The sequence below is a fragment of the Lepidochelys kempii genome, chromosome 5 (assembly GCF_965140265.1).
Source record: "Lepidochelys kempii isolate rLepKem1 chromosome 5, rLepKem1.hap2, whole genome shotgun sequence".
In the NCBI taxonomy this organism is placed as follows: Eukaryota; Metazoa; Chordata; order Testudines; family Cheloniidae; genus Lepidochelys; species Lepidochelys kempii.
In genome coordinates, this window is record NC_133260.1 from 89,746,375 (window position 1) to 89,764,492 (window position 18,118).

Below are 18,118 nucleotides of genomic sequence, written 5' to 3' on the forward strand. Positions count from 1 at the left end.
GTTGTGCAGTGTTTAGGTGTTTGCGGAGTCTTCCTATGCGCCATATGGCCTGGCTCCACTGTGCAGCAGAACTGTTACATTGCCACAGCATGTGGTGTCTAATACATCCATCTACGGGGCCCCAAGATTTTCACCCATGTTATGAATGACTTTACAAATCCATAATTGAAATTTGCAGGGATAAAGTTAATTTACTGGTGTGTATATATAGGTAAGCTTATGATAAAATAGTAATAAATCTTGACTAACAATGGCTTGTTGTTATGGCTAATGATATTAAAGAAAAATACAAATATATTTAAACACTTACTGCACATTAACTGTAATACTATTTTAAAAGAGTCACTATGCTATGCATGATTTTAAAGATCTGAATACTGTATAGGCTTGAATATTTTTAATATCTGTGTAGTTCATTGTGTTCTATGCTTTTACATGTTTTTTTAAATTACTATTGAAGGAAACGAACACACAAGAACTACATGTGAATAATATCAAGGTTGTGATGTGAATCTGATAGAATAGATGCCTTTAAAGTTAAGATTGACATTTGGGCCTTCTGTTTGATATTTTAACAAGGATAGAAGATTGCTGTGTATACATTTTGTCTATATTTTTACTTTATTTTTTTAATGTATCCTTATTTGCTTTTGTTTCTTCAGATGAGAGCCAGAAAACTCTAATGTGGTGCTTATGTTGTCTGTACAGCAATGAACCACAGAACCCTGTGGAATTGAAGGCTAACAGCTGGATACTGGTAAGCGAATGAATCCTCCCCTCGACTGCTTTGAATTAAATTGATTATTTAAAGGTGCTACATCTATAGCATAGAGGCTGTGTGTAATTTCAGAAACCGCTCCAAAGACAACCTACATACATGTTGTGTTGAAATATGTTCCACTCTAATTATAACATAATCTGTGCTAGCCTATCATTTTGAATGTTAAAAAGATGCGGTGCTCAAATGAGGGTAGTTTTAATGGCCTTTATACAGTGGAGCCTTAAATCTAGTGACTGCAAATCAGGAACAAAGACCAGAAATCAGAAAGGAAGAAAGTGCTATAAAAGAGAACCTTTCAATTAGGGTAGAATAAAATAATCTGGAGACATGCCATTGTTTTGAAAACAATTTATATTTGCTCTGTAGTTTAGGTCTTTTTTTGTTTTGTTTAATCTCTCTTGCCTATGGAGAAGCTAATTGTATCCAAATTTTCTTTAGAGACAGTTAGTGAAAGAAAATACTTGTGTGCAGATTTATATTTAATGAGCTGTAAGAAATAATGAATCCTTAAACCACTTTAATGCCTCATTCAGGGTTAATGTAGGCACATCTGTTGTTCACATTTTATGCACCTACTCCTTGAGCCAAAAAAGCACAATCTTAAGCACGAGTGCTTAAAATTAGGTGAGTTCTTAAGTGATTTGCTAAATTGGGGACTTAAAGCACATCCAGTTAGATGAGTGTAATTTCATTGGACTGACTTGCACCCAAAACAAGAGATGATAAAAATACTGATGGAATGGCTAAGAGTCTCAAATATGCAGGCCTTCAGGATAATAAGTAATTGAGCTGATATCTATTAGCTGAAATCTTTGCTAATGTTGCAGAATTTTTGAGGTTTATCAAAGCAGTTCATTTGTTGGCTATATGTTTCAATTCATATGTATCCATCTCTAGATACTATAGTAAAACATTACTAATCTTAAAAAAATAAGGGCCTGATACTGCAAACATGTATGCAGGCGAATAACTTCCTACATCAGTAAGGTCACTCATATGCACAAATATTTGCTGGAATGGAGCTGAACTCATTAACTCCTTAGTAATTCAGGGTTAACCAAAATCACCCTCCTTGGTTCTCTAATCCCTTCTTATCCCACTCCTTTCTTGAGAGTCTGAAAAAAACTGATAGGCCTCAGAACTTGTCCTGAAGGTCAATATGCTTGGGATTCACTGTGCTGTAGAGTTACTGTGGTTTTAGTTAAAGATGTGCTGCAAAGGACTTATTTTTTTAAATGTGCTTGTGTTCTTTGCATCTTTATGATGTGTAAAGAATGTAAATATTTTTTTAAGATGTGGACTGGGTTGGAAAGCTGGCTTTATTTGTAAAATTTACCTTAAATATATCATATTAAGTCTCGTCTTTCCTGATTTTGCTGGAGGAACTCTTGGTGAGTGTGTTGTGTCTTTAACAAAGAGATCCCTTTTCCCAAGTGCTAAATAGATATTCCAGTTAAAGAGCTGTTGACAAAAGAAACAAAAATCTGCCGAAAGTATTTGAAAACAATCTGACTAAAAATCCATTCTCTTCTTATTTTACCTTTCACTCTCTTGACTCTTGGGATGTTGTCATTTCACAAGTTCATCAGTCATTACAGAGTCTTCCTGGTTACATGAGACCTGAGTTTCTAATGTAAAAAACAAGCAGTAATTAATTTTTTTCAAGCCTTCTTTGTATACCTTAAAACCCAAAAAGGTCACAAGTCTATTCTGCAGGCCATCTTTAATAAATATTCACTCTTGCCTGAAGTTAATAGACAATCTACGAAATAGAAACACCTTGATTCGCTACCTGAGGATAGGTAGACTGATTCCTCAAATGGAAATCAGATGCAGTTACCTTACTAAGAAATTGTATTAGTACAGAACAGTTTCTCTTTTAAAACAATGAAAAGAGAAAAAAATAGTGGCTAAATAAAGAAAGAAACTGTATTTTAACTACACAAACTAATGTGCATAGAAATGACAATGTATCAATGCTAGTGTGTATTTTTCTGTTGTTTCGGTTACCTGTGCAAAATATATTTTATTTTTTTGTGACAAAAAGAAACAAATCTGTTCTCTGTGTGTAAATGGATTGTGATGGGGAAAAAAATCAATGTGTATTCATTCTGTATCCTCTTTACTCTCACAGTTTCTAAGGGCTAAGTCTTTACCTAGACACCACAACAAAATGATGCAGAAATTCTGTCTTTGTAGAAGTCCTCCTTTTGGTTTGGGCAAGATTCTCCATAATGAGCTAGGGAGGCATGCTGTGGCATGTATTAACTGCTGATCTGACCAGGAGCAAAATTTATGCTGCTTCATAGCACTTGTTGCAGATTGTAACATACATATTAGCCAGCTAAGGGAAGGTTAGAGACAGACTCTTATCTACCATATCCACTTGCATGTGTTGTTTTTAGATGAGTGTACACACCTGACAGCATCCTGCCTATTCTTTGAGTGCTTTCTTGAGGCCTGATTCAAAGCCCATTGAAGTTTGGATCAGGTCCATAGTGCTATTGTAAAATCCTGTGCTGTTACTTCCACCTGCCGTTAACCTACTGCAGCACAGAGGAGAATTTGCTTTATGTGTAGCTTCAAGTCATATTAATTTTATTTTCAACCCTAGCAAGTTGTCAGGAATCACGTAACAACAGCCAAAGGCGACTTTGTAGCTAGATTAGTTGTGATCTATTATTTGGTCTTATTTATTTGCACAGTGACATTTGTGTTCATAGTTTTTTACAGACAATTAAAAATGAACTTTCTCTGGTCTGGGAGGTTTGCAGTCTATGCTCCTGATCCAAGGCCCACTGTACCACATGGGACTTTTCCATTGACTTTAACAGGCTTCGATCAGATCCTAAATTAGACATAACATAGGAAGGGTTGATCACAAAAGGGTAATGAAGTGGGTGTGGGACGATGGAAGGCATGAATTTGACTGATGGTGAGATATTCTAATTGTTACATATTCATCTTGTAAGTTAATATATATATAAAAAGATTTAAAATTTAGTGTCTTAGAATTTGGGAATGGTGAGAGGAAGATAAATGGAAATAAATGACTTTGGGGGGGATGGGATTAGTGAGTAAGCTTGCATAGTGCACAGGCTCAGATAAAAATTTGAGATTAAAAGATACTTTACAAGTCTTACTACGGATGCTTGAAAGGATACGGTCCAAGTATTTTCCCCAATAATTAAATTCTCTTTCTCTCACTGTTTCTTTACTGTGGACCTTGCTTTCATCTTAAAATGTTCAAAACTGTTTTTCCTAAAGGTTTTTCCTAGTTAAGGTAAATTGTTTTATTCCACCAGCGTCCTTTGTAGATGGTATCATAATTTCAATCAATGTAATGTAATTAGGACTATATAACTCCCCATTTGGAAACTTGAACCAGAAGATAGTTAGTTTTTTGCCATTTTCACACACTATTGCATGTGAAAACCAATTTGTCACTGTAGGTTTGCTTGTGACAGCTGGCATATTTTTATTTTTTAAATTTTTTTTTATTAAAACATTTTTTTAAATAAAGAATTCTGAAGCAGTTGGGTTTTTTGGACATGTGAATCCTCATAGTGCACTAGAAGTTGTTTCCTAGAGCAGTGGTAATTTGGCCACATTGAGACTATATACTAATAGGATACAGAACTATATGAACATACATACAGTACTTAAAATAGGACTGAAATATATTTGCTATGGGAACTGTAATTTTGAACTTTGTTTCTTGTGTTTTTGAATTCTATAAAATAATATTGCCTGAATGTTGGTTGTTTTTTCTGCTTGTTTTTTTTTTGCGCTGAGTAGCAAAAAGTGAAAATTGCTTCTTGGAAAATGTATAATATCAGTAAAATGTCAAAACCAAATAGTATCTATACTGAAATTTTTAATGACTCAAGAAGTTTGAAACCACTACCCTTTTAATTTTAGGCACTCACCAGCACAGACTGACTTTTTTGGAAGTGTATCAAAGCATGCTGATAAAGATAAGGAAATGAATAATTTTACTTATTGTGACAGGGTCGGGCCAGATGGCTACAGGAGAGTAATTTTTTTTTTGAAGAAAAAAAGGTGTTTTTTATTTGTATAACACACTTACAAAACAAAACAGCATATGCAATGTGTAACACAGCAACCAATCACAACTGTTTCCTCATTACCTTCAGGGGAGGGAAGTGTTCAAGCTTGCCTGGGCCCAGAGCGGGGGGCTTTCTCAACTCTCATGGTCTTCCACCCTTCCGAGTTACCTGGTGGTCCAGAGTGAGGGGGCTTCATCGACTCTCAAGGTCTGCCACCTCCTTGAGTTACTTGGTGTCACGCCCGAGTGTCATCAACAATTCCCTCCTCTGAAAGCACCCAACAAGGGGGGCAGGCTGTGGGGTGGACAATCCGGGGGGGGGGGGGAAGGGAGGAGCACGTGCACCCACGTGTGAAAGGACCCCTCTAAGGTGGTGGTGTCCGCAGCAGCAATGGCTGGGGCTGGGGTCCCTTACTCTCTCCCCCAACCAAAAGGTCAAAACAAAGGGAGCCAGACGGGGACACCGAGCAGAGAGCCTCGGACAGCGCCCACCGCTCCTCAAAAGCATCCAGGGAGTCGATGGATGCCGCCCAGAGAAACTCCGCCCGGATACATGAACGGACCGAGGATCGGAAAACGGCCCCACAGTCATAGGAAACTCCAAACAGCCAACCTCCTCTCTCTGGTTTTATAGATGGCCGTTTTAGCTAGGGCCAGGAGGAGGTTCACTAGGAGATCCCACGACTTTGTGAGGCCACAGATGGGGAGTGCATAAATAAAAGGTGAGGGGAAAAATGCAACCAAAAACGTAATAAAAGATTTGTGAGGAGCCGGAACAGGGGCTGCAGCCTCGTGCACTCCAGATATACGTGCGCCAGGGTTTCCCTTACACCGCAAAAGGGACAAGTATCTGGGATGGGGTTGAACTGTGCCAAGTACATGCCCGTGCTCACAGCTCCGTGAAGGAGCTGCCAACTGATGTCCCTGCCGGGCCTCGGGACCAAGGTGGAATATAGGCTGGCCCACCGGGGCTGCTCACCCTCCAAAGGTGGCAGAAGGTCTCGCCACTTTATGTCGGGGCGGGACACTAGGGTGAGGGCATGAAGGATGTGGAGCACAAGCGTGTATAGATGTTTTCTTGGCGCAGTTTGGAAGCATACCAGCTGCAGTTCATGCAGCCGGCTCGCCATAAAGGGGTGAGGGGGTCGATTGGGTCTTCGGGGCAGGGGTCCAATTAAAAGGTCTGGTGGGCCTGGGGTAGAGAGGGTGGGGGGGGCGTGCCCTCGAGCAGGACCCGATCGAGGTAAGCTCTAACAGCGGGTGGCAAAGCGGCCTTCACCTCCTGAAGCATGCGCCAGGGGGTACGAGGTCTGGAGAGCCCCATGCGCCGAGCGAGCGTCAGGGGATCCAGCCAGTCTCCCCGGTCGTAGTCCCAGAGGTCTCCAATTCTCGTGACTTCTGCCAGGATCAAGCTCTGGCACACCGAGCGGGACTCTGCCACCTGCACACGGAGCTGGGGGTTGTGTAGCAGGGGCTCCGCTAGGAGATCTGCCTTCTCGGTGGCCGCCACAGACCTGGTTGTTAAAAACCATTTCCAAGTCTAGAGGAGGTCCTGGTAGAAGACCGGCAGCCCAGAGAGGTCTCGCGGAAGACCTCCCGGACAGAGATAAAAGAGCTGCCGGTCATATCGGAGCCCTCGGATGCGGCGCAGGATGGCGTGCGCCAGTATGCTCCACGCCAAACTGCCTGCACTACAAAGGAGCCTCTGTAGGGCCTGGAGGCGGAAGACGCAGACCTGAGTGTGCAGACACTTCAGTCCCTGTCCTCCTTCCTTCAGGGGTATATGAAGAACCCCTACAGGGGCCCAGTGCATTCCTGACCAAAAGAACCCCAGAAATGATGTCCGGAGGTCGGTCAGGAAACCCGGGTCCGGGTCCAGGGTGTTGAGCCACTACCAGAGCATGGACAGGACTAGTTGATTAAGCATCAGCGCACTCCCACAAAGGGAGAGACATCGGAGTAGTGCCGTCCATTTCCAGAGCCGCTCTATCACCCTGCCCTCTAAATTTTCCCAGTTCTCCGGCGAAGAGGGAAGCGTGGCAGAAAGGTAAATGCTGAGGTAGAGCAGCGGACCCACGCTCCACCGGATGATCTGAAGCGCGGCTGGGAGGGAGCTCGCCTGCCGCCAGTCTCCTACCGCCAAGCCAGAGCTCTTGACCCAGTTGACCCGGGCAGAGGAGGCTGCCGAATAGATGGCATGGCAAGCCTCCACCTGCGTCAAGTCGCCCGAGTCCTGGACCACGAGGAGAACGTCATCAGCGTACGCCGACAGGACCAGCCGCAGCTCCGGCTCCCGCAGCACCAACCCCGTCAACCTCCTGCGGAGGAGACAGAGGAAGGGCTCGATCGCCAGAGCGTACAGCTGGCCCGAGAGGGGGCACCCCGCCGTACTCCTCGCCCGAAGCTGGCCGGTTCAGTCAGGGTCCAGTTGAGCTTAACCAGACACTCTGCGGAGTCGTACAGCACCCAGAGAAAACCCACAAACTGGGGTCCAAAACCAAATGCTCCTAGAGTGTTCAGGAGGTACCCGTGGTCCACCCTATCGAACGCCTTCTCCTGATCTAGGGACAGGAGAGTGAACGACAGACCGTCTCTACGCCCGAGTTCCAAAAGGTCCCGAACCAGAAATAGGTTATCAAAGATACTGTGGTCCGGGACGGTGTAGGTCTTGTCTGGGTGGATCACGTCCGCTAGCCGCAGCGAGATTGCTTTCGCTACGATTTTGTAGTTTGTGCTGAGGAGCGAGATGGGACGCCGTTTTCGTAAATCGCGGAGGTCCCTCTTCTTCAGTAGTAAGGCGAGCACAACTCGTCTGCACGAAAGAGGGAGGACCCCGCTCTGCAAAGACTCGTCACTGTCTGGGCCTAGGTCTGGGCCAAGGACGTCCCAAAACACGCGGTAGAAACGGTCAGCCCATTCATGCCTGGAGACTTATTAGTGGGCATACAACGGAGGGCTTCTGAGAACTCTGCCAGAGTGAGAGGCAACTCTAGCTGGTCTTGGTCGCTCGCGCTGACCGTAGGGAGCTCCTCCCAGAGCACTCTGCAAGCGCCAGGGTCAGTCGGATCCGGGGAGAAAAGACTTGCGAAGAAGGCTCGGGCCCTCCCGCACATCTCCACTGGTTCCGTGAGGGGGGTGCCATCTTCTGCTAGGAGGCAGGTGACGTGTTTCTTGGCCCCCCTCGTTTTCTCCAGGGCATAGAAGAAGCGGGAGCCGCGATCCATCTCCCGAAGGAGGCGGATGCGGGATTGAACAAAGGCGCCCCGGGCCCGATGGTCCTCGAGGGCCCGGAGCTCCTCCCGCTTCTCCCGGCACGCTCCGCAGAGGAGCGGGTCTTCGGGGTTGGCGGCCAGATGCCTCTCCAGCTTTAAGACCTCCCGTTCCAACTGCTCTATCACCGCATTTCTCCGTCGGCTGGTGCCCTGGGTTTAGTCGTGGCAGAAAAGCCAGGTGCGCACCTTCCCCAGGTCCCACCATCGCTGCGCCGAGGGAAAGGCACACCGCTGCCCTCGCCAGGCCAGCCAGAATTCCCGGAAGGACGTCATGAAGCCCTCATCCTCCAACAGGCTCTTGTTAAAATGCCAGTAGGCCGGCCCCGGCCTCTCCGCACAGAGGGAGGCTGTCACGGTGGCTAGATGATGGTCAGAAAATGGGGCCAGCCGAATGCTGGAGGAGTGGGCTCGTGAGAGGTGGAAGCGTGATAAATAAATGCGGTCCAACCGGGAGTGGCTCGACCGCTGGGGCTTCCACCCGGAAAAAGGTGAACGTGGAAGTGTCATCTGGGTGGTGGTCACGCCAGATGTCCCCTAGGGAGTGATGTTTGACTATCTCCCGGAGGGTGTCCGTGGTGGCCGGGCTCTGCTCGGTCTCCGAGCGGTCTTGTTCCTCGAGGGTGATATTAAAGTCCCCTCCCAGGACCAGGCACTCGTGAGAATCTAAGGCGCTGAGGAAGGCGGACGCCCGCTGGTAGAATTGCAGCCGCTCCGGGCCCGATGTCGGGGCATAGACGTTAACTACGTTAACCATGAGCCCCTCCATATGGACCCGGAGATGCAGTAGGCGACCCGGCACGGCCTCGGTGACCCCTAGCACCTCGGGCCGTAGGTTGGGGGGAGAACACTCTGTCGAATCGTGGCATGGCTAAAGTAGACCCTGTCCCCCCACTCCAGCCATCAACCGTCTTCGGCGGTCGAGTCCGTATGGGTCTCCTGCAGGAAAACCACAGAGTATCCTCCCTCCCGAAGGAAGGAGAGCACCTGGGACCTGCGGAGAGCCATCCTACAACCCCGGGTGTTCAACATTGCAATGGTGAGAGGTGTCATGGGTAGAGTCAGGCGGGTTCTCACTGGCAGGGATGCTCGCATCTCCCAGTGGGCCGCGCAGCAGTCCGTGACCCATCCCGTAGGTGAGTAATTGGTCACGGAGGACGCGGACCCGCTAGTAGGCCGCGGCATCCTGCTTCCCTGTCCCTTTACCTTCCCCCATGAGGGCCCTTGTGGCCCGGAGGATTTGAAAAAAGTCCCCCCATCGCTGGAGAGCAAGCTGTACCTTGTTGCGGGAGCCACGGACATCCTCTAAAAACTTCTGCAGCTCATAGTGGGGGTGGGGTTACGGTTTCCCAGTTGTTCCCTGGCAGGGCCTTTGGTGCAGCCCCATGGTCCACTAAAACTGACAAGCAGGATGCGGACCCCCGACGGGGTGCCTGATGGTCTGGAGCTTCTAGGCCTGCCTCAAGCTCTGGGACGAGAGGGGGCGGTGGAGGGAAAATAGCAGCTCCTGCTGGCTCGGGGCAGGAGAACACAAAGTCTGCTCCCTGGGGGTCATCAGTTGGGAAAGGGAAGGAGACAGCCCCGGGGGCGGCAATAACACGGGGGCTTTGGGTAGCATCAGGACAGAAGGGGCTTCAAGTTGCAGTGGAGGAGGTTTAGATTGGATATTAGGAAAAACTTTTTCACTAAGAGGGTGGTGAAATACTGGAATGCGTTACCTAGGGAGGTGGTAGAATCTCCTTCCTTAGAGGTTTTTAAGGTCAGGCTTGACAAAGCCCTGGCTGGGATGATTTAACTGGGAATTGGTCTTGCTTCGAGCAGGGGGTTGGACTAGATGACTTTCTGGGGTCCCTTCCAACCCTGATATTCTATGATTCCTCGAGGGTCTCTGAGGGGAAGGTCTCCTATGGAGGGGAGACACTACCCTCCGGTGCTGCCACGTCTTTCCCGGCTGACACCGGTGGATGGGATGCACTCGTGGGCAAAGAGGAAGGTTCGGCATCGGTGCCCCCCTTCCTGGTCTTCCGGGGGGCCTCCGCCTCGTGTAGATGAAGCAGAGCTCGAGCCTTCCGCTTGCCTCGCTTCCCCTGGACTAGGGCCCAGCCCTCCATGGCATCATCTGGGGGCTGGTTAGCAGGGGTCATGTCAGGGGGTAAAGGCGATGGCTCAGGGACTTGCGGGGGGGGAATGGTGGGGCAGCATAAGGGAGGGAGGATTCTCCCTGGGGCAGGCTCTCTCCCATGCCTGGTGGTATCTCTGCCACACCCTCCTCCATAGGGCCCGCTAGATTGTCAGCAGCGAGGGTGGGGCTTTCCCACTCGTTTGGGCGTTGTAGGGGAGGTGCCCCTTGGGCCTGAGCGGGAGAAGTGGTGGTCCGAAGAGGATGGGGGGCGGGTTCAGATACCGGGCGGCCAGGGGCGTTGGCAATGACGGGGCCGATGTCCTGCCAGGTCTCAGGGATCCCAGGTGCCCCTCCTTGCTGAGCTAAGGGGCAGTCCCTCCAGACATGCCCTGATGCCCGGCTTCCCCCATGGAAAAGTACACCTGGTAACGGGCCCCCTGGTGGGGGACTAGGAGGGACCCTTCGAGCACCACTCTGTCACGTGCCGCCGATGGCAGTAAAAGTTACACTTGCCTGCGGAAGGAAAAGATGTGACGGAGGGTGGGGTCCTTGCAGCCCAACGGGAGAGGGCTGATAACAGAAACAGGTTTCCCCAGGGTGGAAAGGGCGGGTAACAAGGCAGCATTGGGGAGAAAAGGAGGGACAGAGGTCAGGACCAGGTGGACGCCCAGGTCCTCTAGCAGCTCTAGGGAGAGAAACACCACCTCCCCCCCCGCCCCCCCACCGCCAGGCCCCTCTCCACTGCTTCCTGGGCGGCAGCCTCTGATGCTAAGAAGAAAACGACCTTCCTGTACATTTTGGAGGCCGCCACAATGGCTGAGGGCCCCACCACCCTCGCCAATGTCCACACGTAGGTCTCCACGTGGGGCGAGGTGGGCACCAGGAGGCATCGGATATCGTGCTTCCTTGTCCTGGTGGGAAAGGGGCCCCGGCTGCTATTGATGGAGGCGGTGGGCGGGAGAGATGATGAGGCGGCAGGCGGGGGGGGGGGGGGGCTGCCTCCGTCCGGGCATACGTCCTGGGGGCTGAGGGAGGGACATCTGCAGAGCTCGTGGAGGGGACAGCGGGGGAGGATGCCGTGGTCGGTGGCGGGGTTGCAGCAGTGGGGGGTGGCACCTGCCATGGAGGGCCCGGTGGTTTTAGCGGGGCCCTTCCCCTTCTTCTTGCCCTGGCCTTTCCCGCTGGCTGGGGGTGCTTCCATTGAGTCTGGGGAGGCGATGGGCATGGCACGGATGGAGGTCACCCCGGTGCCCTTCATTGCCGATGCCCCAGCGGGGGTGGTGGCAGGTGATTAACAGGAGTTGGGGTCAGGTAGAAAGGGACAAGCTGTGGGGTGGACAATTTGGGTGAGGGGGGGGCACATGAACCACTGTACGCTTGTCCAGACAGTCCTGTTTGGTTGGCTCGTGTTTCTGCCCCACGCGGTGGAATCAGGTCGAGTAGCTGAGGCCAGAGGCAGATGTTAGACAGCCAGCAAAGATGGTAGAGTGGGGGGAGGAGGGTGTGAAGATCGTAGTGTGGGGGTTGGGAGGACACAGATGGATCGGGGGGGCAGCTCCATGCCACACCCCCTGTGTCCCTACAAACACAGTTAAGACACAGTCAAGGCCTCCCCCCACACGAGAGCACAGTTCAAAAGTTACTCAGTCTTAGGCCCCTTCCACGGCGATTTGTAGATTCCCTGGACGGTGTTCCTCCGGTGGACTGCTTTTTCTCTGTCTGTTCCCGGGTTTTCTTTTTTGCATTCCAGAAATGCCGGAGCAAGTGATAAGAGTCCTCTCAACAGGAGATGGGTCCGCAGACAAACAGCAAGCGGCTGGGTCTGGGGGCTGGGTCCTTCCACTCCCCCCCTCTGGGGAACTGGGCTGGCAGGTCCCCCCCCACCCAGGGGAGGCGGTTTCAAATGGAGCGGCAGCAGCGTCCGCGGGCAGGGGGGCGCTAACAGCCAGCCGGCAGCCGGCTAGCACTCTAGCAACAGCAGAGAAAGGAAAAAGAAACAACAAAAAGAAAAGAAAGCGGGGAGAGCGTCTGGCCCGGTCGGGGGGGAAGCTGAAAGCAGGGGCAAAAAACAAGGAAAGCCCAGGCCAGAGGGCAGGAGCAGACTAAATAGGTTCCTTTTCCCTGGGTATGGTAACAGGGAAGGTTCGAGAACAATCAGGAACATTCTGGAGACAATTAAGAGAGACAGGCTGATTAGAACACCTGCAGCCAATCAAGAAGCTGCTAGAATCAATTAAGGCAGGCTAGTCAGGGCACTTGGGTTTTAAAAAGGAGCTCACTTCAGTTTGTGGTGTGTGTGTGAGGAGCTGGCAGAAAGAGGCACTAGGAGCTAAGAGTGAGAATGCGGACTGTTGGAGGACTGAGGTGTACAAGCATTATCAGACACCAGGAGGAAGGTCCTGTGGTGAGGATAAAGAAGGTGTTGGGAGGAGGCCATGGGGAAGTAGCCCAGGAAGTTGTAGCTGTCACACAGCTGTTCCAGGAGGCACTCTAGACAGCTGCATTCCACAGGGCCCTGGGCTGGAACCCGGAGTAGAGGGTGGGCCTGGGTTCCCTCCAGACCTCCCAGCTCCTGGTCAGACATAGGAGGAGTTGACCTGGACTGTGAATTCAGAAAAATGGCCAAGCTGAGGGCTGCTGTGAAGCTCCAAGGCGAGCAAATCCACCAATAAGCGCAAGACCCGCCAAGGTAGAGGAGGAATTTTGTCACACTATATATATAGTTTGTTTACTGTTTGCTGTGTGACCCGTTATGAGTGGGGGAGTTGAGAGTCCTGGTGACTGCCCAGCTGGGAGAGGGGAGCCAGGACCCGGGTGAGGCCTAGCTCAGAGTGGGGAGTCTGGTGGGTGCAACCCAGCTGGGTGCTTTGGGGCAGCTGGCTTCTAGCTGGAGCTCCCCACTCACCCAGCTTTCTTGTCAATTTCATGGCTGTAGCATGGAGCTATGAAATTGAGAAGAATGACAACCAACAGCCATGTAAGTAACCCCTAATGTCCAAATGGACATTGCGTCATCCTAATTACACTGATGTAAGCCCTATGCCGCTTGTGGAGGTGGAGTTATTATGTTAGTGTTGTATGGGAGCAAGGCTGTAGTGTGTACACTGATGTAATTAGGCTGACATAAGCTGCCTTATGTTGACCTAATTCTGTAGTGTAGACCAAGCCATAGGTATAGAATATTATATTGCTGAATTTTTTTTAAACTGAATTGTAGGTTACCTTTAAATATGACTAATATCTGCTTAGTCATCTAAAATAATAGTTGAGTGCCTCCAGTGATCTGCAAATTATTATTGGTGGTCACATGATGCTGGTTATCTTCTTTATTTCCCACTGCTAGATTGCATTAAATCCTAAAAATACATCAAATACTTTCTCAATGTTACCTTTCTAGATACACATTTGCTATCATTGTTATAGGGATGCTGTGTTATTCTGACAGGGAGGTGAGGAGATCTGTACATCACTACTAAGAGGGGAGGTATTTATAAGACAGTCTCTAAAGTAAGATGCAGTCCGTACTATAAATAAATTTGAGAACCCCTGATCTTACAGACTTTTGCTTAATTGTATCTGTGTTTGTTTGTAAGTCATCTTACAAAATGGCAGTTTTGTACTTCACTAAAGACATAGTTTATGTTGCAGTATTTTAGAATCATGTACAGTTTAAAAATTGTGTGAGGTTTTTAATGGCCTTAACAGAGATGTAGCATGGGAATCCAGGATCCTTTATTTTTTCACTAGCCAGATGTAGTGTAAGAAGCCAGGGTATGTGCTTCCAGAGACTTCACACTCATGAAATCAACCATGACTTGGTGAAATCCTTCTCTAAGAATGAAAATGATTTAGTTTTCACATTAGCTGACATCTGGCCTGCTCTGAGTTTTTCTGAGCCATGCAGTATGTGTGGTTATGTTGTAATATGGGCTGCTGCCCAGTATGGCTGAAGCAGAATCACCAGGCTCCTTTCAGTCATGCTGCAGGTTAGTTTTGAACTTCTGTTCCAGAAACAAAAGACCAGTTCTGTAATACTCTTATATATTGTTAATCTCTTTGCTTCTCCAGGCAGTCTTTTATTTCCCATTGAGGTTTATAAATTAGATTTATAAATGTAAAACCAGACTTTTTATTATATTCATAAGGATTAGTAGCATATTATCAATGTTTGTTGTATTATTTAGTAAAGCTGTGTGCACGTATTAAGAATTCATTGTGTTGGAAAAAGCAGTGGGAGACAAATAGGTAATGTAGCTCACAAATCATATCAATCTTTCCAGTTTTTTCTTTGTGCAAGTTACCTTCTTTTGATGCTTTGCTTCCTTATAATGATTATCATGGATACAGTGTGATACAGTAAACATAAGTATATTCTCTGCTCCTTGAAGTCTTTAAACCACAATTTGAGAACTTCAATAGCTCAGACATAGGTGAGAGGTTTTTCGCAGGAGTGGGTGGGTGAGATTCTGTGCCCTGCGTTGTGCAGAAGGTCGGACTAGATGATCATAATGGTCCCTTCTGACCTTAGTATCTATGAACAATAAGATTTAATTTTAATGACCTTGTATATGGCTGGGCTTCCTATTATGGACACGTGCAGTTCTTTTGGACACCTGCACACATAGGCCACATTCTGTTAACTGCATTGTAAGTGTAGTATCTTGCATAACGATATTTCTTTAAAGGTGTTACACTGATAAAAAGATTTAAGTAATATTCCTGTAGCAATTTACTAATAGTGATTTTCAACATTTTTTCACTTGCGGATCCCTAAAAAATTTCAGATGGAGGTGCAGACCCATTTGGAAATCTTAGACATAGTCTGTGGACCCTCAGGGGTCCACAGACCACAGGTTGAAAACCAGTGGATTAATACATTCTGACCTGTGTGTGGCTACAATATATTTGTAGTCCTAAAGAGCCCAGAAACATTTTCTTGTTACCTTTGTTATCCCACATTAGTTTTTAAATGAGGATTATGTGAGTTGCCAATTTTGAGACTCCTATTTCAATGTTAAAATTGTGATTTAGGTAATTTTTGTTTTTGTCCAAGGAATTTTAGAGTTCCCAAACAAATCTATGGAATATCTAAAATCCTATGAAAAAAATATGAATTTGGGCGCTAATATCTGCTGTCTAACTCAAACATGTAAAATTCTGTCAGTTTGTGGGGTTGATACTGCAATGGGTAGTGTATGGATGAACCCTTTACCTGTGAATAAGTTTTTGGCTTCTATGTGTTGAAGTTATTAGGGCTCCTTTTTGAGTGCAATCATCTGCTGATTGCAAGATTAAGGGTTTAGAATGTAGTCTCTGTTGGAAAGGGACTCTCTCTCTTTCCCTTGTACAGCAGAGAACACTTATCGGCACTCAAAATATGTTTGAGTGCCAATTTGGACTGTAAACCTGATAACTTCACACAATGGGAACAGCACCACTATTTTGTCAGATAGTACCATGTTTGCAGCAAAATAGCAGTTTTTGCTTATGGGGACTTCCTTAATTTTTTTAAGAAACTAGCAAAAAACATTGAGGTGATTTTGCAAAATGTTTTGAGAGTTCAGTAAACAAAATAAGCATGTTTTACCACTAATTTTGTTGACAGTGAGAATTTTTTTGCACAGCCCTACTTTTCATTAGAAAATGTTTGAGAACCACAGGTCTAAGCCTTTTTAATCCTAAACTTTAAAACCGAATCTTGAAGATTTTCTCCTAACCTGTATCTCTCTCCTGACCCCAGTAATAGCCCACTTTGACTCACTAGTGTGAGTATAAAGAACATTTTAAACCACCAGAATGAAAAATCTATTTTCCTTCCAGGAGAGAAAGAAAGAAAGATACCTGGATTCTGTACACCAGCCTGTTTTGTAGTAACCCCAAAGTTATGTATGTTTGTTTGTTTATGATGGAGTTCTGTCTATTGTATCTATGAATTGCATTAGAGTGTTTTGGAGCAGGTTCCCACTACTCAAATAGGCCAAATCAAGAAATTTACTGCCAATTAAGCACAGGATGTTTGAGATTTTTAGTGATGTTCTCCGGATGACCTGGGTTTTTTTTATGATCATCTTGACTTTTTCATTAAACTGCAATTGTAATTGAGTTGACTCAGTTAATGAAACACTGACCTTTCACCCTGGAAAGCACACTCAAGCCAAAGTCTTAAGTGAAATGAGTTTTAAGGCCTTTGCTTTTGTGCAGTGGACAAATAGCATTCTATATAATGCTAGAGAACTTGCTTACTGTAATTCAATATGAATTCTGTTATCTCAACAAGGATGTCTTTGGCTAAACCACTCTAAAGATGCATTAATTCACACATTGGAAAAGATAATTTCTGAATGATGGACCAAAAAAAAGAGCCTCAGCTATGTGTTTCTGCATAGCAACTGCACCTTCACTGGGAAGTTCAGTTGCTTCCAATAATGGATACATTGATTTTTGTGGGGGTCCTTTTTTTTTCTTTGATTCCTACATTGTTTGTGAATTGACATTTTGAACTGTCCAGCTCTGCTTTACCAGTCTTCTGTATATTTGTCGTTCTCAAGAGGTGTTTGTTCCAGTCAAATCTGTTTTGATTAGACATAGACAGCTGTATGCAGAGATACGAAGATACACACATTTTTAGCAAACTGAGAGTGCAGCAAAATTAAAATTTCTAGAATTTTAGGCTTAGGCCACTAGACTAGTCCGCTTCCCTTGATTTGTGAGGAAATTCTGCAATCCAAGAGGTTGTGGTTCCTAAAATTTTCCAATTTGTTCAGATGAGACTTTACAAATGAGTGTGTACCATGTACCACACACATTAATATACTGTGAAAGTAGTAGAAGAGAAAATTAGAGGAGGGGACAGACAATGAAAATGATAGGAACCCTAGCAGGGAGATTAGTAGAAAATAGCAGCTAAATAGGAATGAAGAGGTATAAAGAAAATGATGTAATGGGTGAAACAAAATGTCGTGTCCACCTGTTTAAAATTATCCTTGGATTATGCACTCTTTGGTGCAAGGATAATTTTTTTTATTGTTTTTGTACAGTGACAGCACAAAGGGGCTGGAACTGTTAGGCCCCTACTGTAATACAAATAAATAATAAAAGAGCAGAGTGCCACTTGGGACAAATATAGGGCATTTCCCATGTGTATGTGTTGTCCAAAATAGTGCCACTGGGAAATGAAAATAGAAAGAATAAACTGCTCAGTATTTATTATATTTCCCCATTTGTTTTTCAGTTTCTATGTGGAAAAAGTTTATTTTGAGAGGAGAGGGATTAATATTCTGTTTTTCTCATAACACAGTATATCTCTACCCTACATCCCTTGTCTCTATCAATACTCCTGCTTGTACTTTTATTGGTGGTTCTATCTGTAGTGAAGAGAATTTTTGGTGCATACATCATAGGACTATTTGATTTAAGCAGCATCATAGGACTGCTTAATTTGTTCTGTCACCTTTTCTGCTATTGCTGGGTTAAAAAGTTTATTTGCTCTAGCCAGTTAAATCCATGTGCAGTATCAGACACAACTAAGCCATCATTCTTTTAGTTCTGAAACCTTGTTAGGTGAGGAAGCCATATGCAGTGCATTAGCACAGCAACTTTATTGACCTAACTTTTGAATGATGCTATATATTAAGTGCCAGTAGGTGGCTCTCTTTTTTAACTCATTACATGTACATGCGCGCGCGCACACACACTCACACGTAACTTTTATATAGCATTCTTGTAGCAAGAATAATTAGGTTATTGCCAGGGATCAGATCGGTGGTAGTAAAGTAGCAAGCTGTCACCCAAGTTCCACCCATAGTCCCAGAGTAGCTGGGTGTTTTTGTTAAGATGATTAGCAGGGTGTGTCAGGTTGCCTTTAATCTGTCAAAACG

The 18,118-nt window shown here is 46.4% G+C and overlaps 1 protein-coding gene across 10 annotated transcripts in view; it reads left to right on the top strand.

Moving 5' to 3' along the window:
* The window catches only part of FANCC (FA complementation group C), a 156,769-nt gene that overhangs the window by 41,762 nt on the left and 96,889 nt on the right, over positions 1–18,118 (top strand). For all 10 annotated transcript variants that reach the window (XM_073344975.1, XM_073344973.1, XM_073344976.1 and 7 more), the window contains one exon: positions 663–757. In XM_073344975.1, the coding sequence (XP_073201076.1) occupies positions 663–757 (95 nt within the window). The remainder of the gene's footprint in view (positions 1–662; positions 758–18,118) is intronic.